The sequence below is a fragment of the Typopeltis vanoorti genome, chromosome 6, assembly GCF_054136105.1.
Source record: "Typopeltis vanoorti isolate ZY-2024b chromosome 6, IOZ_Tvanoo_1.0, whole genome shotgun sequence".
Lineage (NCBI taxonomy): Eukaryota > Metazoa > Arthropoda > Arachnida > Uropygi > Thelyphonidae > Typopeltis > Typopeltis vanoorti.
In genome coordinates, this window is record NC_143554.1 from 98931925 (window position 1) to 98956384 (window position 24460).

Genomic DNA, 24460 nt, shown 5'->3' on the forward strand with positions numbered 1-24460 from the left:
GCAATGAAGTTTACGTACAATTTGTAATTTTTATAATTTTCTACTATGCATTGTTTCATAGTTTATATGTTTTCTTAACTTACCTGAATTAAATAAAAATATATTTTTGTTGAATATGTCATTGTTGTTTATATAATTAAAAAAAAAAAAAGATTACCGAACATAACCCTACTTTTTCTATGTGATCTAAGTCTCGCATAACGCGATTTATATAACGTGGCATTTCTATGGAACCTAACATCCACATTATACAAGGGTTACCTGCATTGGCACGAAAGAAATTTAAGAATGCAACAGAGGTCTCATAAATATTCAGATTTAAATCTAGTAAGCTATAGAAATTAGAATGGAAATTTTTTTTTAATTAAGAAAAAAAAAATTTAAATATCAATGACAGGGAGAAGATGATAGAGAAATCTAACTGAACCCAACTGTTCAATACAAGAGATGAGAATATTAGTAACGGCTTGTTAAAATCATTTCTTTAACTCATGATGATCTGACTGATATGGATAATAAAGCATCAGGAGCTATATTTCTCATAAAGCAGTGTGAATTCTCTAAAAATTCAAGCATTATGCCTCAACTATAAGAAAGAAATGTCAAAATAAGTTTTAGTTTCATGAGAAACCTTATGAATTTATATGTTATTGCAGAAGGGTAATCCTAATTATGAACTTTACTGAGCTGCTAGAATGGAAATTCAAGCTTATTTTTCTATTCACAGCATAGATTATATTCTTAATCAAAATAATAACTCAAACAAATAAAAATTAAGCTGCATAAGCATTGCCTTAAATGCTTTTTTCTGTTCATTCCTTTTTTAACAGACAGTCAGATTTATTTGTGCAAATCCCACCTGGTAAAAAAGAAAAAAAGTGGGCTATATTATTTTCTTCTGGATTTAAACTGATTTTAGGTGATAGGTAAAATCATCATCTACTGCAAGACCATCACCCTGTGTACTGGAAGCTTGAAGTGAAACTACTTGAAAAATATAATGTCCAATCATTAAAGCAAGCACAGTTCATGGATTATGTAACTTTACTTCAACCACCGTACTAAATGTGCTTTAAGCTTGAGTTAGTTTTTTCTTGGATAGGAGTGACAAAGTAAATCAAAAAACATTCCTCTTTCTATACTTACATATGCAGTAGACAGGTAGGAAATTAAACTGAGGACTAGTAGAATAATGCTTGTAGGGCTCAACGAACACACTTGTCCATTCACCTGTGGCATATAGTTGCAGACAGAACAAAATTGAATATTTTTTATTTAATAAAAAAAAAAAAAGTTTAACCTTAAGAAAACACAAGAATATATGTAATATAAATGACAATTCCAGTAACTGTTGTTCTCCAAACAATGATACAGCACCACTGAGTGCTTTATGGAACTCCTATTGACTTAATGGGATATATCATTAAAAAATCATTGGGGGAGGGGCAGGTTCATTGCAAGTACAATTCTGCATAATTTGTTGAGCCCTGACTGTGTGCATGTTAAGTTTAGTATATTTCCTTTATATATCGATTAAATTCTGGTTAGCTGTGTGAATGAAAACATCTCTGGCTCTTACAACTTTAGAAATAATCGAAAAATATAATAATTCAAAATCACATAAATATCAGCTTTATTATACATATACATCATGGTCCATCATATGCCACCTGTTTTTGAATTTGTTCAAGCAAGAGTTCTATTCTTCCTTTCATCACTGGTTGTCCTTTTCTGGTCTTCTCAGAATATATTCTGAATTTTTCATTTTTTCTTTGCTTATAATTTTGTAGGGCTTGTTTTCGGTTCTGTTGCACTATTTCTCTCCCCTGTTTTAACATAAAAGTTAAATTTATTAATGGAGTGATATTATACTGACAAAAAGCTGCAGCAGAATCAGGCTAAAAGTTTTTATATAACAAACATAAAATATCACTGACAGTGAAAGCTAAATGGACTCGAGTATTCACACAAGAGGTGTGAATATTGTATATATTTAGCAATTATTTGGTATAAAAATGGCAAAAAAAAAAAAAATAAATAAAATAAAGACTGAAAGCAAATGCAAAGATCAAGATAAATATTAAAACATCATCATCATAACAAATGAATATTTAATCAATCAACATTACTCAGATTACAAATTTGAGTAATTATCAAATTACCTGAATTATAACTAGGGTTCATGGAAACTGAGTAAGTAAGAGTGTAGTTAGCAATGGGTTCCCAACATAGAAATGATACCTAGTTTTAGGGGTTGGTAATGATGAAACTGAGCATGAAGATATCTGATGGTAAGTTTTTCTCTACATGCAGTTTTTCTGAAGAGCAAATAGGTTTGACATCCAGAAAAGGAAGAGAACCATTGACTTCTAACTCTGTGGTAAATTTTATTTTTGGATGCAGTCTGTTCAGATTGTTCTAGAACTCTTGGAATATGACCAAACCCTCGCTCCAAATCAAAAATATATCATCACTGTATCTCTTCCACAGTCTTGGTTTTAAAAGGAAGATGTTCATGGCTTTTTCTTCAAATGCTTCCAAGTAAATATTTGACATTACTGCAGACAGAGGGTTACCCATGGCCAAAGCAAAATTTTGTTTATAGATAGTGTCATTATATAATGAAGTAACCCAAATATTGATTACAGTGTATCAAAAGTGTCATAATATTTTTAGATAGCTTATTTTGTAGAAGTATTTTCTTCAGTAGAAACATTAGTAAAGAGGTAAGCAACAACAAAACATGCTATAAATTCATTCCTTTTGGATGTCTTTAATCACAGAAACAAAATATATCCAAATTCTTGATAAAGGAGGCTGTAGAAACTATATATATATATATATATATATATATATATATATATATAATGAAGAGCTGAAAAAATATATATAAGATGAAGAGCTGAAAGAATATCTGTGAGATAGCGGCTGATATGTGAAGTATTCTAAGGATGGACAGATTTGGGATATATAGTCAGCTGGATAGGTAAAAAATGCCATCTTGAGAGGGAAATAATGTCTAGGTTTTTTAGATGGAAGTAAATGCCAGTACAGGAAGAAAGCAAGATCTGATGCTGTCTGGTAACCATGTATTAGTGAAGATAAAGGTAGGTGGAGCTGAGATTTCCTTAGTGAGAGAAAAGGTGAGACTGCATTTTGGTGGCACTGAAGAGTTATCTTCATTGAGGCACTGTTGCAGATGATCTTGAAGCTTGGAATGTCTAAGCAATGCATGGTTTGTTGAATGAGAAAGAAGAAAAATGGCATGTCTAATCCTCTCCACAGCTTTGCTGATGATTGTATTTGCCATTTTCTTCCTTCTCATAATAGGTTGTTTGTGTATAGAAGAGGATAGGTGACAGAAGAGCCATGAGGTACTCCTGCACTGCTGGTGAAGTTTGAAGAGAAGAAGCCACCCACAATATATTTTAAGAAATTTAAAGCTTATTCAGTAAGAGTGCACACATCATGACATGTAGTGAGTGACCAAAAAGAAAGCTGCCTACCCAGTTATAGAGGATGGCAGGTATACATATACCCAGCTTGGAGAGAAGTGAATAGACATCCCCCATGGGCAAGGTGCATCGTGCCATGTAATGAGTCACTTGTCATATATAACCAGTATAAATTGAAAGAATATGACTCTCAAGTCAGTGCAACTGTGTCCAGGTGAAATGGCTGCAAGAAGGGAACTGAACTGAGTTTGAAAGAGGCATTGTGATAGGATGCCTTGTTGGAAGCCTATACTGTTTGGAAAACTGTTGAAAAATTAGGTCTTCTCAGGTCAACAATCAGTGATACCATACTGAGATGACAGTGCAGGGAGTCAACTGCAAGGCTGTTGAATGGTATTCAAAAACTGATATTTGTCAGCTGGCATGTTGAATATGGAGTTCCAGACATCAACTGGAACACGAATCTGCACAAAAACAATCAGAACCAAGGCTCACAACATGGGTTTTCATGGTAGGACTGCCATATGCAAAGTCCAACCAACATGCAGCATTATCTTTGCATCAGTGGTGCAAAGAACATGTACAGTGCGATATGGAAACTTGGAAAGCTATGTTCTGAAGCAACGAATCACGCTACACCCTCTACCAAGCAGACAGAGGTGTGGGTGTTGTGGATGCCGGGTGAATATCTCTTGCCAGAGTGCATAACTCCAACTATGAAATTGGAGGTGGCAGTGTGATAAATGGTATGGTCTCGGTTTTCCTGGTTTGGCCGCGGACATTGTTTGTGGTGTATGAACATTAAACTCCAAGAGCTATCTGAGCATTCTAGACAATGCAATGCTTCCCAGTTTGTGGCATTTCTATGGAACTGACCATTGTCTCTTTCAGCAAGACAGGTTTGTGGACATGAACGTCACCACATTTGACTAGAAGCCTCCACAGAGCCCTGATCTCAACCCTATTGAACACCTGTGGGATGAACTAGAGCATTAGGTGAGGTGAGAGACATCCTCCCCACAATAGTCCAGGACCTCATTACATGCCTGCAGGAAGAATGTCCCAAAATTCCTGGTAGCTATTGTACACTTGAGGAAAGTATGCTCCGTAGAATTGCTGCAGTCACTGCAGCAAAAGGAGGTCCTACATCTTATTAAGGTGGGTTTGTTCCTCACACCACGGTGTCCATTAATGTCATCCTTGCCAAGCAGTGTATATACCTGGTGGTTAAACATCAGACAATCCAGAATCCCACTCAACAGGCCAAAAGCAGGATAATGATGTGACACCAGGTGATGATGAAATCAATGGTAGGATTCAAATCCACAATCCATTGGGTAAACTGATAAACTATTCAGATTAGCTGGTCAACTATTCAGGCCATTTATATTAGGTATAAGGCATATATAATCAGAAGTAGAACAAGGCACAGTAAGAGTATATTAGACGCTATTTTTAGAGCCTAACTGATTCTGGAAAACTGTCATTAAGCAAGTTTTCAAAACTTAACCCTAAACATACGCTCAATGTCACGTTTTTGAAATTACAGTTTGAACTATACAAAACACACTGGAATGACTTAAATAATGAAATAATAACGAGACATTTATTTAATCATGTAAAAAAGTTACAGAATTTACCATTTAGTTTTTTAAAATAAAAACCATACATGTAATTTCTTCTCAACTAAGACATCCCCCAGCTTTTCTAGTTTAACTATAGCATTGAAAGCATTCCTGACCAGCTAAGGAGTTTGGGCTGTTTTATTTAAAATTGGATCAAGTTTCCTAATTTTTTTTGAAAGGAGTTAATTTTTTCAAAAGCTTCAGTTAAGTCTTTGTAATGTAAAGGTAAGGGTAAGTTTTCAACATTTTTGGCAGTTCTTTGCTTAGTCATTTCAATGAGTTCCTCAATGGTAGAGTCCTTTTTCATTCCAGTTCAGCAATTCATTTGCTGTTTCAACCACAGTCATTGCCTTTTCCAAAGATTTAAAAACTTGAAACAAGTGAGGAATTATTATTAAAACTCTCGGATTTACTATGCTTTTTTCTAATCAATTGCCTTTATCTAACCATAATGAATCAAGCAACTTTTTTCTTTTTTTAATGAAAATACATGTATACAATATTTTGTGATATATAAAATTTAGTTAGTGGATAAGAATTAAACTATGTAGACTTAGTCACTAGAATTCATTTTTACGAGTTAAAATATTTCATTCTCGGTTGTACTCTGTAAGCTGGTAGACTGCTCAATCACCCTGCTTCTGTGGCATGGTATTTCATGCAATCATAATAGAAAATTTATACCGGTCATAACAGTGGGGGGGGGGGGGATCATCAAGCAAGTGGTCATAAACCAGGAGTATAGCATATTTTCCTTGGACCCAAGGCAGTAAGAAGCCTCAAAAATGACAAGATAATAAAGACATTTTTAAAACATCAATTAATCAATATGATTATCACCTACACCTGCTTTTATGGGGACCTTATTTATAATTCTTTTATGAACAACTCTCATTTTAATGAGGTGCTTCAGGACCCTATAATTGAAGTAATGCCTAAATAATTGTGTGTGCTATCACTAAGGGGCACACATCCATACCTGTAAAAGTTTCAACCTGAAATTCTATTCACTCAGTTTCTATACATTTCTAAATATAGTTTTTTTAAGTTCTTACTTTTCTTTGTTTTTCTTGTTCTTCTTTCTGTTTGTTATATTCATGCATTGCCTTCTGTAGTGCTGTCATTTTTCTTTTTCTTTTTGATCTGTAAGTGAAAATACAATTTACAAGTTTTCAAAAATCAACATCGAAACATTCCTGCTAATCATGCAAAAATGGAACTAGTATTTTTGTGTTCACAAAAAAGTTGTGACAACTTAATGTCCTTTGAATATTAAAGAAACATTTTCATTAAAATTAAATATAGTTATATTTTTTTTATACCTCAAATGTAAATTTCAGTTATCTAAAATTCTACCACATGATTATGCTCATGCTGATGAGCTGACTTTAACATTCAAACTAGCATTTTTATTTTTTTTTTAAAACTGACTCCACACAATTGAGGTTACAAGACCTATGACACAACAGTGCTATATGGGCAAGTGATTAAGGAGAAAGAAGTAATCTATTGAAAAATTTTTTGGAAAGCTTTGGGGGGGGGGGGTACTCATTAGGAAAAACAGTATAGGGCAGGAAGCCATTGCTAACAGATGAAGCACGATGAAATGGTTATACATGTTTTAGGTTGGACTGTATATCGATGTGGACCTCTGGCTGTTCTAATTCTTACATGATTAGAGGAAAGTGGAGGAATGGTAGAAGCCAGTTCAGTGAAGCAATGCTCATACAAGTGCCTATAATAATTAAAAAAAAAAAAAAAACAGTGCCTATGCCTATGGAATGAATGGAAGGAGTTTGAGAAGAGAGAGAGAGAGGTCACATTAGTTGGAATGCCCTCTTCTGTATACAATCAAGAATTCTTAAGAATTCACATAAAAATCACAGCTTTATGTGCACCACCCCAAATGTGAGAACAACATTCTAAGGTTGGTTGATTCTGAGATTTATAATGTTAGAAGTTGAGCAGTAGAGGCATAAAAAAAAATAATGCTTTGAATGAAAATTAGAACCTCATCATCAAAAGTAAGATGAAGTAAAGTAGGATCTCACTAAAATTCACTAAAATGTATTCACCCCATTGAGAATGGTGAGAAGGTCACTGTTTAAGACATTGGCTAGGCAGACCTTGACACTTCAACTGAACCTATGCTGCATTGTTTTTATGATGAACTGCAGAAACTCAATTTTTAGAGAACCAGGATATCGATACTGGTTGGGGGATTTGCAGTGGAGTGGGAATGAAGGTTCTCATTTTTGTAAGGATTATTTCACTTATTTGTTCAGAGCAGATATTTGGATCAGGAGAACGACCATAGTAATCTGACCAAGCAAAAGAGGTTTAGAAATACCAGAGGTTATCCCTAATGGCATTCTTGTAGTAGCACAAAGTATGAGGGTTGGATTGCCTGGGAAGAAATTGATCTGTGGAAAAGGAGACATGGAGAAGATTGTGGTCAGAGCTGCCAAGAGGAGGGCAGATATTTATAGTGTATTCTGAGGGAGAGCTGGTTAAGACAAAGTGCAGAGTGTTGAAAGAATGATGAGAATTGTCTGGTATGCTAGTTGGCAAGGTTTACTATTTGTGGTTGATCATGACTGATAGAGAATAATTCAGTTTACCTTCCAGCTTGATCTATGAAGTAAGAGAAGAGAGCCAGTTTGTGATAGAAACATTAAAATTTCTTAGGAAGATAATCTCCCATTTGGGTAATTAACTGTATGAAATCAACTTTTAGAGATTCACATTATCATCCAGCCCAATAGTATGGAATTCTAAAAAACGCTTACACACAGAGCCAGGGTTATTTGTTCTAATGATGCAGCCCTTTCCACAGAACTTCAACTATCTACACTATGCTTTCATAGTTTATGGCTAATGGCTACAACTCCTACAAAACAGAAAAAATACTACATGGCTCCCTACTTCCCCCTCTTCAGGCACAGAACAAAAACACTACCATTCCTATTCAAAGTACTAATAAAATATAACCTTCATATCACATTCAAACTACATGTCAGATTAGCAACTTAAATACACTCTTCTAAGGACAAACTCCACCCTCTAGAACAGGAGGTCGGCAACCTTTTCAGACTTGTGGGCCACATTCAACTTTTATTTTTAATAATCGGGCTGCAAGCGTTTAATTAAAAGAAAATAGTGGGTGAAAAAGATACTGGTTGTCAATTTTTATTATATCAATCTTAAAAAACAAGAAATATTTAAAGTATAAGATATGAAGCAAGCATAAAAATGAAACTCAATGAAAAATTATTATCATGTAAAAACAAATTAATATAGTTTATGCATCACAATATGTGTGTCTCCCTGCTTAATGTGACTTTTGTGATCATTTTCCCTTAGCCAAATTATCTATATCCACTTTATAACCCGAGGTGCAAATTCGAATCGAACCATGCAAATGTTCATCAGTCAGTCAAGAAGAAAATTTATTTTTTCTAAAACTCATGGCAGAAAATGCTTGTTTACAAATATATGGCTTCCAAATGTGACTATCATCTTCTTTGCGAAACTGATTAATTCTTCAAAGTTTTTTGGTAAGCATCGGTAAAATATTTGGATATTTTCTAATGAAAATGCATTTTTTAATGTTTCATTGTGTTGTAATTCCAAAATTTCCATCTGTAGTTGGTTTGGTACGTCATCAAAGTCGACATTAAAAGGGTTCAAAAATAATCACATTTCGATGCTATGCTATTTTTATGAAAATCCACAAATCTTGTTGAAAATTCCGTTTGTTAATATCCAAGAATACCAACAAAAATTTCCTTTTGTGTTTGTCATCCAACTGTAGATGCAGATTTGCAACATATATAATAATGATGTAGATTTTCTTCCATCATATGTTTCTTCAACAGACATAATTTGCCTTCAAAAGCTTTTATGTCAGAAAACAGTTCTGCTAATAATTTACCTTGCCACTGCAGGTTCAAATTAACTTCATCAAGGTACGTTGTAATATCTGCCATAAATGCAAGAGACATAATCCATTTTTTATCCGATAGTTGTGGGACAGGATTTTTGTGTTCCATCATGCAAATATCTATTTCTTCACGTAAATTAAAAAAATCTTTTTAGCACAGCACCTCTACTTAACCATCTAACAGCTGAGTTAGATGTTTGTTAACCGCGAGTCACACGGCAATATCAAAGTATAGGTATAAAATTATTTTTAATTTATTATTTTATTTTATTCATATTATAAAATGTATCATATTTAAATAATAAATTCAACATACGGGCCACATGCCATGTAAGTATGATCAACCTTTTATGGGCTGCCAAAATGCACGTTTGGACTGCATGCAGCCCACCAACCCCTGCTCTAGAATATACTGGAGCATACTTGGAGTTATTGCGAAAGTTCAGTAATCAGCTTTTAGTGAATGGAATAAGCTGCCAGTGTGGACACATAATGAGTAGATCTTCAGTGAATGTTTTCAAGGAGAAGTCTGATAAGCATCAAGCATTTCATGACCATCAAGTACCCTCCCTTGAAGTTTTAGACTCCCTGGAAATTGTATAAAAAAACTTTTCAGTAGTTATTCTGACAAGCATTTCCCATTTATGCTCTATATACACCATCTGTTAAAGTGTATTATTATTCCAGTGTTTTATCTATGATTAAAAGAAATTTTTAAAATTATACCACATATTTAATATCTCTGACTGAAGAAATTTGAAAAACAATTTGAAATTTTATGGACCCCAAAAACCCTCACATTTTCTTCTCAGTGTGCATATGTTCATACCACATTTTGGATAGAAAATAAAAATTTATGGATGCAGAAATACACTCATGTTCATAGAAACCACATTACTTGGTGAAGCCATGTTTTTTTGGTAATTACATTTGAATGGCTATTTGAAAAGGGATAATAACACAGTAATTGTCACAAATAATGAAGAAGGTAATATAACATTTTTATTTTTGATTAATATTTGGCTCTTTTTAGTACAAGATGTGACAAATTAGGAAATGACAACAAACTTGACAAATTTCATCATCATCATCATCAAATTCCTGCCATGTACCCTCAATGGGGTGTACAGGATATGATAGTACTACATGAAAAATTTACATCATTACTAACTTCCTATCTACAATTTTTTTCTAAATCAATCTATTACCTGTCAAGGCTTCAACATTGTCAGATCTTATATTTCTCTCTTCTAAGGCACTTTTTACCGAATCAATCCACCTATCTCTTGGTCTTCCTCAGGGTCTTTTTTCTGCCAACCTGGCAGAGAACACTTGTTTTGCTAATCTTACCTCTCCCATTCTGTTTAAGTAACCATACCACCTGAGATTAGCTCTGCTAACACATTCCTGGATGTTAACAGTGTCATGTTCTTTCTTAATATCCTCGTTTTTAATATGATATTACCATTGATGCCATCTGTTCACTCCTGCTAATCTTTCTCAAGACTCTCATATCTGCGGTCCCTAGTCTTTGGTCAAGTGTTTTACTTCTAACCCAGCTCTCAGATCCATAAGTTAAAACTGGTTTGAAAGCTGTCTTGTATACAGCTAATTTAGTGTTTTGACTAATTTCTTTCTTATTCCATATAAATTTATTCAGTTGACTTCCTACCACAACAGCTTTGTTGATTCTGTTGTCTATTTCTATATTTAATTTACCATCTTCACTAAAAATCGAACTATTCCACAAGTAGCTGAAATGTTTTACTTGTTCTATAGGTTCTCCATTCACAATGCAGCTGATATTTTTAACGATTCTGCCTATTTTCATTGTCTTTGTCTTTTTATTGCTAACCTTCATGCTATATTTATTACAACAGTTATTCAATTTAATCAGGGAATCTTACAGACTTGCAGCGGATTTATTTAGAAGTATAACATCGTCTGCAGAAAGCAAAGAGCTGACATTAACATCTCTAATTTTGATATCATGTTTAATACCACTTTCCTTCATAATGTGATCCATATAGATAACGAATAACATACTTGTCTCACACCAGATTTAACATTAAACCATCTTCCTGTACTTCCTTCAATTCGAATTGCTGACTTACAACTCAAATACAGACTAAGTATTGCTTGATATAATGCCCCATTGACACCATATAACTGTAGCGTATTGAATAGCTTCTCTCTTGTCACCTTGTCATATGCCTTTTCCAGATCGACGAAATTTAAATACAGATCTTTGTTATATTCTCATCATTTCTCCACTATTTGTCGTAAAGTGAAGATCTGATCCTGACAGCCTCTATTTGGCCTGAATCCAGCTTGTTCTTCACCAAGCTTTTCTTCCACAATTCTTCTCAACCGTTTCTCAAGTATACTGACATAAATCTTACCAGGAACACTCAGTAGGGAAATACCTCTGTAATTCTCATATTCAGTTTTATTTTCCTTTTTATATATGGGTACTATGAGAGCTCTACTCCAATCATCAGGAATTTGCCCCTCTGTCCAGGCCTTCTGAAATATGCAGTGCAGCCACTGTAAGACTTTTATACCACCATACTTCAGCATTTCTGGTTGGATATCATCTATTCCTGCTGCCTTTCCATATTTCAAGCTTTTGATGGCTTTTTCTACTTCAAGTATGGATATGTATTCCTGACTGTACGATTGTTGAGTGTTATTTACCACTGTACTATCAATGCTTGTTTCATTTAGCAATTTTTTCGAAGTAATTACTCTATACTTCAAGGATATTTTTTTCTTCCATTTTCATGTCACCTTTATCATCTCTAACTCCTTTTACAGCATTCTTTCCTCTATTTCTAAGCTTCTTCAACAACTTCCAGAATATTTTGCCACCTTCTTGATATTTATTTTCTATGTTCTTGCCAAAGTCCTCCCATGACTTTTGTTTAGCTAGTTTTACAAAGTGTTTAGCTTTCTTACATTTGTCTCTGTATTCTCTAAGGGCACAAGCTGATTTATTTGCCAGGAACTTTTAATATGCTTTCTTCTTTTCCTTCACCACCTCTTTAACTTCCTGTGTCCACTATGGAGTTCTGATTTTTCTATCCTTGCAGACAACCTTACCACATGCCTCGCTGGCTGAATCAATCAGGGTTTTCTTCAAAGCTTGCCACTGAATCTCCAAGGTTTGATTCCTGTTCTCAAACTCTTTCATTTTTTCTTCAATATTCTTTGTGCATTTTAGTCCACAGTTCACATCTGAGAGCCGCTCAACTTTTATTCGCTTTAAAACTTTCTTGCATGTTATTCTCTTCAATATGAAATTCAATTTTATCCTGCTCAAGACTAAATAGTGATCACTTCCAATTTCAAATCCTCTGTACACTCTGGTGTCCTGCACCAGGGAGAAAACATCACAATCAACAATAACATAGTCAATGAGACTTATTCCTTGCCTCTTCTCTCCATGTGAATTTGTGCACATTTTTATGTTGGAACATGGTGTTAGTAATAACCAGTCCATGTCCTGAGCAGAAATCCAACAGACATTTGCCATTATTATTAGCTTTGCTGTTTTCTCCAAATTTTCCCAAAATATTTTTGTATGTCTCACAATCATTTCCTATTCTGCTATTTAGATTCCCCACAAGGACCAACTTTTCCCTTTTCATTGTGTCAGTTGCTTTTTCTAAAGCATCAAAAAATTCCCCCACTTCTACCTTAGTAGAACCTTCTGTGGGACCATAGGCACAAATAAGTCTCATTGTCCAGTTCCCCATTCTCATATTTGCCCACATTACTCTACTTGAGACTGCCTGCCATTCAAGAAGATTAGCCTCGTATTTTATGTTGAATACTATGGCTACTCCTTCTTTTCCTTGATTGTCATTGCCTGAATATAACATTTTGTATTTATTGCTCAGAAAGATCTCACCAGTTTTTGTCTTTTTTGTTTCAGTCACCCCTATTATGTCGATCTGGTACTTATCTAATTCCTCAGCTAGCTCGCTCACCACATGCCTCTCTGGCTGAAGTTTAATATAAACCAAAATATACATTAGAAGTTTCGACCTTCACATTAAGGTCATCTTCTGGAGTATATATACAAAGAAACAAACTGCACTACAATCTACATGGCATGCTAAAGTTACTGATCAGCCATTAAAACTATTTGCCTGACCTCTGGTGCTTAAAAAAAAAAAAAAAACCTCACTACATCCAAGTTATAGTTCTGTTATTATTATTATCTATTAGGTTACAAAGTTAAATTAAGCTGGAAAGTAACATGTTCATACAGAAAATAAAATTACTTATATACAAGTATACATATAAATTGCAACCAGTATGGATAGTGGCCAATAAAAAATGAAAAATTGCTTAGTCCTAAAGTCAGGGTTTGCTGGAAACTAAGTGGGCTGAATGTGAGCTATCCACATTCTTGGGATTTTAAAGCCTCCATTATTGTTAAGATTAGGGTGGTTAATCAAAATTTCACAGGCTTCTTTAAATTTCTGTTCATATCAAGTTTTTGTGTGATGCAAAGAAGAAGTATTTTTCCAATCAATTTGATATAGGGTGTTAAGAGCGTGTTCTGAGAGGCCTGCTTCACCAAAAATTAATATATTTAATGTGTTGTTTGTGTTCTTTTTTTTACAGACAGGGATTATACATCCAGTTTTCCCAATATAAGGTAAGTTACAGGTGCAACAGATGCAGTAAACTCCAGGGTGTGCCAATGGGGAAAGAGGATCCTTAGACGTGCTGAATAATTTTTTTAATTTTAAAGGTGGTTTAAAAGTCACATTAAGATTATAATGATGTAGGATTCTATTAATTTTTTCTGATAACCCTTTAATGTATGGGAGTGTTATAGTTTTACTGTAATCTATATTACTTTTTTGATGAAGTTTTATGAAGAATTTTATAAATAGTATTTTTGCTATATCTGTTATTTATAAATGTATTGCTAATAATTTTTAATTCTTGTTTAAGAGCTTGTTCATTAGAGCAAATTGTTATAGCTCTGTTTTTGAGGGTGTTGATGACTCCAAATTTTTGCGAAGGGTGGTGATGTGAGTTAGCATGTATATATATTGGCTGGTGTGTGTGTGTGTGTGTGTGTGTGTGTGTGTGTAGGCTTACGGTAAACAGTGAAGGATAGACTGCCTGAGGTAAAACGTGTGACTAGTGTATCCAGGAATGGGAGCGAGTTCTGATTTTCAATTTCAATAGTAAATTGTATGCACTAATGTTGTTTGTTCAAATGGCTAAGGAATATGTTTAATGTTTGGTGGGCCGTGTGGCCAGATAACAAAAACAACCTCAATGTATCTAAGCCAAACTGTATGTTTTAGAGTAAAGGAATCAAGAGCACGTTGCTCAAAAGCTTCCATATAAAAATTAGCAATGTGTGTGTGTGTGGGGGGGGGGGAGATAGTGGTGAGTCTATGGCCATACCTTCTTTTTGTAGGTAAAACAGAACTAGCAGCAATCAAGTCATTAAAAGCTAATCAAGATATAATTATAACAAAATCGGACAAAGGTAATGCCATGGTCATCCTTGACAGATCAACTTACAGGGTGTTCGGGATAAATTTGACAGTTTCGTAAGGAAAAAGAAAATCTTCTTTGTATCTATTAAATTTAATGAATTGACAAAAAAACATTACAGGCAGAGTTAATTACAATACTATCAACAAGATTTACTCAAAATAACCACCATTAGCATCGATCACAGCTTCAATTCTGCTTCGGAACCTCGAACAAGCTGATGCTACAGTCTCCCTGGGAAGGGCCGCAAAAACTGTTTTAATTTTATCCATTAACTGGGCTTTTGTATTACTGGAAGTGCGATTGGTGTCTTTTTCAACTGCGCCCCATACAAAATAATCCATGGGGTTAAGGTCTGGGGAGTTTGGAGGCCAAACATTTGGACTGGTCAAGTCGTAGAAATTTTCAGACAACCATTTTTGACTTTTCCCAGAGGTGTGGCAAGGGGCCGAATCCTGCTGCCATACATACGGCCTACCATTGGCTACCCTTGTTATCCAGGGCTTGACTACAGTTAGCAACTCCACGAACAAAGCCCGAATTCCAATGCCAGGGTTCTTCAACACCTGTTCCTGCAGATTTGCGAGGAATTCTGCTGTACGAACGCAATCAGATCGTCTGCTAGGGATCTTTCTTCTTGCTACATCCTCGTAGTCACCATTGCAAGTCTCTAGTTCATGCCTGATTGTTTTTACTGTATTCAGGGAGCATTGGGCAGCAGTCGTAATATCCTTATTTTGATGGCGGGCACGAATCATCATGATACAAGTTATTCTCTTCCATGATTCAGGTGGGTTCCAGCTATCCATCCTTTCTGACATCTTGTATATGAATGAAGAAGGGTCCAAACTTTTAAATGAAGAGAAGTGTGTGTTAATACATGTAACTTACGGAAAAATATAATTAATTATAAATATGTCAAATTTATCCCGAACACCCTGTATATTCATCAGATGAATCAACTAGTCTCCAATAACAGCACCTATCTGCTTGTGAACTATAATCCGACAACAGGATAAAGGAAAAAAAAACTGTGAACTTAAGTCTGTCACTTCTTGGCTGTCAGACATTGTTAAAAAACTAATACCCCATTACGCCCGTTCTCCCAGAATATATGGTGTTCCCAAGGTACACAAACATAACGTTCCACTTTGGCTGATAGTCGAGGGAATAGACAGCCCTAATTATCACTTAGCCAAGAAATTAGCGTCAACACTCAAGGAGTTGGTAGGTCATTCCCCCTCCTATGTAAAGAACACACAACACTTCATAAACAAAATTAAAAACATAACACTCTGCAAAGATGATTTATTAGTCAGTTCTGACATTTTTGCCCTTTTCACAAATGTCCTAATCAATGACACAATTCTTCTTCTACAGCTCTCTTTGTCCACATGCTACGTTCTGGTTTTGTGTGGCAAAATAAATTTTACTTACAAAAAAAGGTATGGCCATGGGCTCACCACTACCCCCCCCCCAATTGCTAATTTTTATATGGAAGCTTTTGAGCAATGTGCTCTTGATTCCTTTACTCTAAAACCTGCAGTTTGGCTTAGATACGTTGAAGATTTTTTCATTATCTGGCCACACAGCCCCCAAACGTTAAACATATTCCTTAGCCACCTGAAAAAACTTATTACTCTATTTGTGATTTGGTCATTTGTCCATCATAGAAGGCAGTAGTAAGAGTGTTAGCAGATCAGTGTAGCCTGATCTAGAAACTGCATCCTTTCCATTCTACCCCCCCCCCCCCAACAAGAGTGATTTCCCTAATAATGCCGCTATGAGTGCTTCTATTTCTTTGCACACTGATGCAACAGCATAGCACATATGCTACTGATTTGTGTTGATGTTCTTGTAGGTATCGCTTTTGCTGAAAGGCCCTTTTCTTCCTCCACCAAATAAGGCATAATTTTAATTGGAGTTTTGAAGAAGAGCCAGTTTTTCAATTCCAGCTAGTGAAGCTCATGTTGTGCATAAGTTGTTTTTAAAAAAGTTCAGGAACATTTCCTAGTATTTTGCATGGTCTTGAGCAAGTGGCAACCTTATCCTTAATGTTCTGGTTGAGTATGATCTGTGATGTTAGCTCCCTGGATCAAATTTTATATCTGCTCATCTGCAATGCATCATTGCAGATGAGCAGATATAAAGAATCAGTCCAATTGCATTTTGTGTTAATGGATAAAGCCAAGTGATTTCTCTGTTGTTGGGGCTTTTTTCCCTCCTTGTAGGTTCATGATCCTACAGCAAATTTTGAGCTCTTTAATACCAATGTTTTCAATGTGGAGGCTTCTCCCAATTTTGTGCATTTCAAGTGACCTTCCATAATGATGTTGGAGGCACCATGTAAGTATGGTTTGATGGATGAAAGGAATGTTCATTTATTCTCTTGTGTTGGGTGAGTAGATCCTCAGCGAGTCAAATGACTTTTCCCTTCCATCTCTAATTGATGAGTACAATTATATACTCTTTTGCATATCTTTGTACCATACATTGCATAACCTCTCTCTCTCTCTCTCTCTCTCTCTCACACACACACACACACACACACACACACACACACACACACACACACACACACACACACACACACACACACACCATACAGTAGATAGCTGCTACAATCTTTTGGTGGATTGGGGGATGAATTAAAATGGCAATAACATTTTTGCTCTATTATTTTCTCCAAATGATCAGAAGTAAGTTATCAGAAACTTCTAAGAGAAGGTATTTACATTTTAATAAAGGTGAAGCAGTTTAATTGAATGATAAGGAAGTTAATGTTGTGAATTCATTGCATTAACTTCCTCTCTCTCTCTCTCACACACACACACATCATACAGCAGACAGCTGCCACCATCTTATGATGGCAGCTATCTGCTGTACCCCTCCCACCCACCCAATGATAAAATATCAGTGATAGTCTTGGGTGAGTTATTTGTGATTGGCTAAATGGCCTTACCTAGTCCCTTTTGGGAACAAAAAAGGACACTAGCAGATTATTTATTTCTATTTTGTGAAATCCAACAAAATTACAGAGGACAAGGAAAAAATCATCATGCTATTTGTAAATTTTGCATATCTTGAAAAAATGTTATTCAAATAAATCTTACACAGTGTGGGAAGTACCTGCATATAAAATAATATTTCACAGTTTACTTATTTAAAAATATGATCTTATCTTGTTTCATCTTCCTTTTTGTGATAGGATCAATGGCCTGTCATGTCAAGTACATCAATGCCTTATAAACTTGACCCTGCTTACAATGAGGCAGTCAATCCAATTTACATTGTGTGTTGAAAATTGTGTATGTTCTTCAAGCTGCTTTGCCTATTTTAGAATGAAAAACTTGGTTTTCAGGAGGGAAAACCAAGCCATCCCCATATGACATCACTTAATTTTCCTTCAAATGAAAGGTCCTGATATGGGTTCTTTGCATCCTAGATGGATACGAACCTAGGTCTTTCCAGCCAAATGGCTTCATCTATGCTGACTGAGCTATGGTGGGATCTATATGATTTTATATTTTTGAATAATATCAATTTGAAAATCTCGCTGTGGGTAATGGCTTCACTTTGCTAACAACATAATAAGAATTTGAATTGCTATGGCATTGGTATTAGCAAGACGCTTGGAAATTAATTACAATTTTTCACTAAAAAAACAAAACAAAATAGCAGATAATTTTTATCACATAGTATGTAACATCACCACCTTCTTTGGAGGGCTAAAAAAAGTGACATACCTTACCTAAATCCTTAAGCTACCTGAAATAAAGTTACATGTTCATAGTATAAGAATGCTTATTGGTGTAAAACTCTACCTTTTATTTTGTATTTTTAGTTTCATACATGAAAGGTTGAAAAATTAACACATTAAGTATTATGGGTGGGCTAAGAGATGAGACAGTTTGATAATGCTGCTTTAAAAATCAGATGTAACTTTTTCAGGTTCCAAAAAGTAGGTCAATAGGTTCACATTAGGCAATGAAAATCATCTACCACCTATATATCCATGCTACAGTTGGTTTGGAGAACAGAGACAGTATCCACTTGACCACCTAGGTCAGCAAGCAGGCTATTTGGTGGTTTTATGAAATGAAACCATGTAGCACCTCATAGGAGAGATTTCCATTAAAAATAAATAAATAAATAGTAAGTTATTAAAAATATATATAATTGCTAACTTTACACATGCCTTAATATAGCATAATAAATAGAAGAAATGGCTGGAAAAATGTAAGCACTGTGAACCATTAAAATATATATTTCAATAATTCTAATGATCAGTAATTTCATAAACTTACTTCTGTTCTTCTGTCTGCTGAATTTCACATACTTCATGCTGTATCCTAGAAATATCCTGCTTTTCTTTCTGTTGTAATTTTCTGTATTCTCTTATTATTCTTTGTGACTGTTTATCTGGAATATCACCTGTAATTATACAAAATTCAATTTTATTAATTTAATAATAAATTAATGCAAATGGATTGCCTACTATATAGCTATATGAGATGTCATCATCTACTTTGCCTCATTAAAAATACCATCCTATAATACTAATTCAGCTAGAAGCAAAACAGTAAAATGTGGCTACTCTAGTATAGTAAATTTTTAAAGGAAAAAAAAAATCAAGAAAGCAATATCTCATATTAGTGTATCATGCTCTTATATTCTTCTACCTTAAAAAAACTTCATAATAAATTTCAACAAACATTTCTAGAAAACTGCAAGAGAAGTTTGAATGAAACAGATGTTTAGGTTGATATTTATCACATCAAGTAGTGCTCTATTAACAACTACATGAGCATGATAATGATGTTTATGTTGCATTCTGACTTTATGATCTGCTATCGTGCCAATCATAAGATAACAGATCATAATATTCTGTATAAAGCATCACTATAAAGTTGTAGTATGCCTGTAACATAATATATGTTACAAGCATGCCAAACTTTATAGTGTCTTGACTCCCCATTTCTCTTTTCCATGTGTTCTATATATGTCATAAATGTATTAACTCAACAACTGAGTCTTCCCAAAACTACTCTGTGACAGGGTTAGTTGGAGGCAGTGCCAATAAATATTCCACAGGAAATTTTGATAATGTATCTCAAATAATGCAACCAATCAAGAATTAGAAAACTTATTATAAGCAGAAAGTGTGATGTTGTAATAGATTTCACGGTATGATATGAACACAGATGGATAAGAAAATAACTATTTATTAACTTAGAAGCTAATATTTTGCTGGTATTATATCCAGCATCTTCAGAGCACACAACACAAAGTTTGTTACAAAAGCAAGACAACCACAATCCGGTGTAACAGTGGAGCTAGTATAAGTAATTGCAGTGTGCAACACAAGCCTAAAGTCCTAATATGGTGCCATCTAGGTAAAAAAAAAATAATAATAAAAAAAATTCAAAGTTTTGAAATAGTAGTCCAAATGATAGTCTTAGAAAGTTTTAAAAAATAAAATAAAAGTAATAAATATTAATTTGGTCTTAGGATGACTGTATAAATCTACTTCTGTAGATTTATACAGCCATACTTGTTAAGACCCGCGCGGTTAGCTTAGTGGCTTTGCGCTTCGCAACCATATGCCTGGGGAAGGAGTGTCCTAGGTTCGATTCCCGTCGGAGACGTGAGGAGCTGAAGGATCTTCCTCAGCCATAGCCAAGTTAGCCGGTCTTGGGCGCGGGCAGTAGGGTTTTTCCCGCCAGTTTATCTGGTGTTTTTCATCCCGCAAGCAGGCAAACCGGCCCCGTGAACACACAGGGATACAGCCAAGAATACCTTGGGGCATAGGAGTGACCATTCTATCCTCGTAATTCGGTTACGAAATTCAAGCATGCTTGGAAGGTTGTGGGCCTTAAAGGCCTGTTAAAGCCATTGGGATAGATACTTGTTAAGGTTTGGAGTATGTTTTAAGGCTTCTGTTGATTCCAGGAACAACCTCTCTGACTTGTAGAAGCTTCTGTGCATTACTTTTGTTTCTTTCCAATTGATCCTGTGTGCAGGGGCATCCAAAGCATGGTCTGCCAGACCCGACTTGCCATAGTGAAAGTGTCGGATATATTTTTTGTGTTCAATGAGGCGGATGTCCACAGTTCTTCCTGTCTGTCCGTAGTAGGCTTGATGGCAAGAACAGGGCACTTCATAGACTCCTGGATGTGATAAAGGAGTGCATTTGTCCTCAGGTAAATGGATGAGAGTTGCTAATTTTACATAAGGTTTGAATACTGTGTGTAGTTGGTGTTTGTTAAGCACCCTAGATATCTTTTCAGATGTGCCTTTAATGTATAGAATGGTGATAGTTTTGTTGTAGTCTTTTGTGGTAGATAGAGGGGATTTCTGGGTAGCATTTAGTATGTTATCTATCTTATGGGGAATATAGCCATTGGTTAAAAAGGTGTGACGTAGGTGAGAAAGTTTAGAAAGTTTGTTAAGGGTGCTTAACAAACACCAACTACGCACAGTATTCAAACCTTATGTAAAATTAGCAACTCTCATCCGTTCACCTGAGAACAAATGCACTCCTTTATCACATCCAGGAGTCTATGAAGTGCCCTGTTCTTGCCATCAAGCCTACTACGGACAGACAGGAAGAACTGTGGACATCCGCCTCAGTGAACACAAACAATATATCCGACACTTTCAGCAAGTCGGGTCTGGCAGACCATGCTTTGGATACCCCTACACACAGGATCAATTGGAAAGAAACAAAAGTAATGCACAGAAGCTTCTACAAGTCAGAGGGTGTTCCTGGAATCAACAGAAGCCTTAAAACATATTCCAAACCTTAACAAGTATGGCTGTATAAATCTACCAAAGATTTGGGAGAGAGTCATCCTAAGACCAAATTAATATTTATTACTTTTATTTTATTTTATTTTTTAAAACTTTCTAAGACTATCATTTGGACTACTATTTCAAAACTTTGAATTTTTTATTATTATTATTATTTTTTTTACCTAGATGCCGCCATATTAGGACTTTAGTCTTGTGTTGCACACTGCAATTACTTATACTAGCCCTACTGTTACACCGGATTGTGGCTGTCTTGCTTTTGTAACAAACTTTGTGTTGTGTGCTCTGAAGATGCTGGATATAATACCAGCAAAATATTAGCTTCTAAGTTAATAAATAGTTATTTTCTTATCCATCTGTGTTCATATCATACCGTGAAATCTATTTCAACATGTCTGACGAACACATAAGCCTATCCACGCATAGACAGTGTGATAACAAGCACACAAAACATCACATAATTTTATATAGGAATTTAACTTATAGTTAACTTATAACTTATTGAACTTATAAGGTGAATAATTATGTCTATTAACTGAGGTCATATCTGACTTGTTAATCAATACTTCACTTGATGAGAAGTATATTTGCGTTCTTCATATTCTACTCTAGCACAAGCAAACAAATATCTATACATCCACTTCATATCTCCCCCCCCCCCTTACCTACCAAGGCCAATGGATTAGTGTCTCCCATGAAGGGTCTTTGGACTCCTTGGAGGTGTCACATAATAATAATAATGATAAAAAGGAAATATGAAGTATACACTGCATTATAACACATTAAAGCTATCTATAAGGCAATATAATTCTAATGTAGGTGTGTGTGTGTGTGTGTAATTATTTTTTTTTTTTATCAGCCTGCAACTTTTTCTCACTGCATGGGTAAAGGCCTATTGTGGGAGGATTGGGCCTACTTCTCCCATGGTGACCCATTCCATCTTGGGAGAGTGTTTATTCACTTGTATGAATGAATGTATGAAGGTTGAAGATGATCACAAACATCCATGCCAATGCAGGATTCGAAACCACAACCTCTTGGCTGGTGTGATAAGACTCATTTCCCAGAGTGATTTTAATGTTTACTGAGATTTCATCTAGCTGGGTTTATTCATTTTGCAGTAGAGAACCCTGCCATATGATATCAACTCACCCTCATATTATTAATGATATAATAAATTAATATTTTATTATATCAATAAATGAATAAATAATAAATAAACACACAATCGCCCCCCCCCAACAAAAAGTGTACATTGCCTTTTAGATAGCTTTAGTGTTGAAGCTATCTAATTAAAACAACATTGGAGTTATTTGGAACTTTACTACACTACGAGGGATAAAATATCACATAAATCCAGACTGTCTTCACTGATTACCATTCCAAGGTATAGTTTCATTTGTGTATATTTCTTATTATATTATTTATACCTTAGATTACCGTGATAAAAACAAATCTACCTGATTTCGTTTTACAATTTCCAATTGATGGTCGTCTATTATGCTGGGTTTTCTTGAATTTTTGCTTTCTCTTATAATGAATTGCCGACTGATCCATTTAAAATTATGTATATACGCTTATGCGAATATGAACTGTTAATAACAATATTTATTTTTCACACGTGCATTTACAAGCTCATTTATTGACATAGATCAAAGCAATGCAATAGGCGCGACCTCTCACGTAGTTTTATTCATTTAAAATAAATAATAAAAATTTCTGTGAAGTGGACATCCACATATCTTTAACATAATATATATCCAAGGTAAAAAACTTTCTACATATTACTCTCATCCTGAGATTTTTATTTAATGAGGTCAAAGCACCTTATGGCAACTTGTTTAGGTAAAATATTTATAAGCTCTGTGTTACTTCACCCTTGGCATTTTTTAGGTCTGGCTCCCACTGACGAGATCCCAATAAAAGTCGAAACCGGTATGGGTAGTGACCATTACCTTAATGCATAGCATCATACATTTCCGAAAGGAAATGTGCTTTGCATTAGGGGAAAATTCTAAGGAAAGTGATCAGAGCTTACTCCATCTTTACCACGAGTTGCCTAGTGTTGCGCTACGTGCAGCCGCAAACTTGACTTACTTGTGTGTTTGATTACTTGAGAAAAATGATTAAAAAACCTAGCTTATTAAATTGCTTGGTATCTTTGATATATAAAAAAAATCAGCTAACGCCTTTTTATTCCCGTATACGGGAGTAGGCGAGGCCATTTAGCCCTATCTAACTTTTTGGAGACTGAGTGGGCAGTTCAATCTCCACTGGTACCAATCAGAGATAGATGGCCCAAGGCTATCACTAATTAAGCGGTACACAGTGAAGAGAGACGGCTCAAATGTGCCGCCATCTCGTGGTCCCTAACCCTAACACAATATATTTATTGTCTGAAATAATGTGGGTTCTACGGTCGATTTTCTTGAGTTTCCGGGAGGAAAAACCCGCTTGCCCGTGCCAGAGATCGACTAACTCGGGAACCGGTCGAAAAAAGGCTTAGAAAAATTTCCTCTAATCGCCGACTAGACTCGAAACCAAGTCTTCCTTCGTGCGGCCAAGCGCCATGGTGTGCAAACGCCACATCCACTGAGCTACACAGGCTATATATGTGTGATCTCTGATATATATGTTTATAATTATTAACTGACTTAAACACTGAGAAAAAATATAAGAGATTTAATAAGGTTTCACTACTAGTTTCATCGGAAATGCAGACTTCGTCAGGTAAATACAGTACCAATGAGAAAACAACATCTTAAAAATATATTGTACTTTAGACAAACACAGAGTTTAGAACAAGTAGTGGTTGTGTTTGAAATTGAGTCCGAGCGTTAGTTCTGGCGTGAAGCACTGTGTGTGTGAATGATATCATCAGCATGTCAAAACTGGATTACAGCGCTATGTGAATCGAGTAAGCTGTAACTGAGATTGTTCTTTAGATGGGTAGGGTCGAGTGTTATTTCTTTGGATTCCAAGATACGTCTTTCTAATTCATCGGAGCATTTATGGATGTTTGAAGTAAATTTCAAACATCCATAAATGCTCTGATGAATTAGAAAGACGTATCTTGGTATCCAAAGAAATAGCTG

At 35.2% G+C, this 24460-nt stretch overlaps 1 protein-coding gene across 1 annotated transcript; it reads right to left on the reverse strand.

Annotated features, from left to right (window-relative positions):
- Positions 1–1609: 1609 nt before the first annotated feature.
- Positions 1610–23004, reverse strand: LOC150105743 (uncharacterized). Its single transcript, XM_090395049.1, has 4 exons — positions 22826–23004; positions 18860–18986; positions 6136–6223; positions 1610–1826 (listed from the first exon to the last, which is right to left on the reverse strand). The coding sequence occupies exons 1-4, from the start codon at positions 22920–22922 to the stop codon at positions 1650–1652; spliced, it is 489 nt and encodes a 162-aa protein (XP_090251175.1). The 5' UTR covers positions 22923–23004; the 3' UTR covers positions 1610–1649.
- Positions 23005–24460: the final 1456 nt, after the last annotated feature.

Excerpts from the sequence above, each read along its gene's own strand:
- LOC150105743 (XM_090395049.1), bottom strand. The coding sequence starts at position 22,922 with ATGGATCAGTCGGCAATTCATTATAAGAGAAAGCAAAAATTCAAGAAA. Across the intron at positions 18,987-22,825 it reads AAATTGTAAAACGAAATCAG|GTGATATTCCAGATAAACAG; the intron begins GTAGATTTGTTT and ends GTATAATTACAG. Across the intron at positions 1,827-6,135 it reads AACAAGAAAAACAAAGAAAA|GGGAGAGAAATAGTGCAACA; the intron begins GTAAGAACTTAA and ends ATGTTAAAACAG.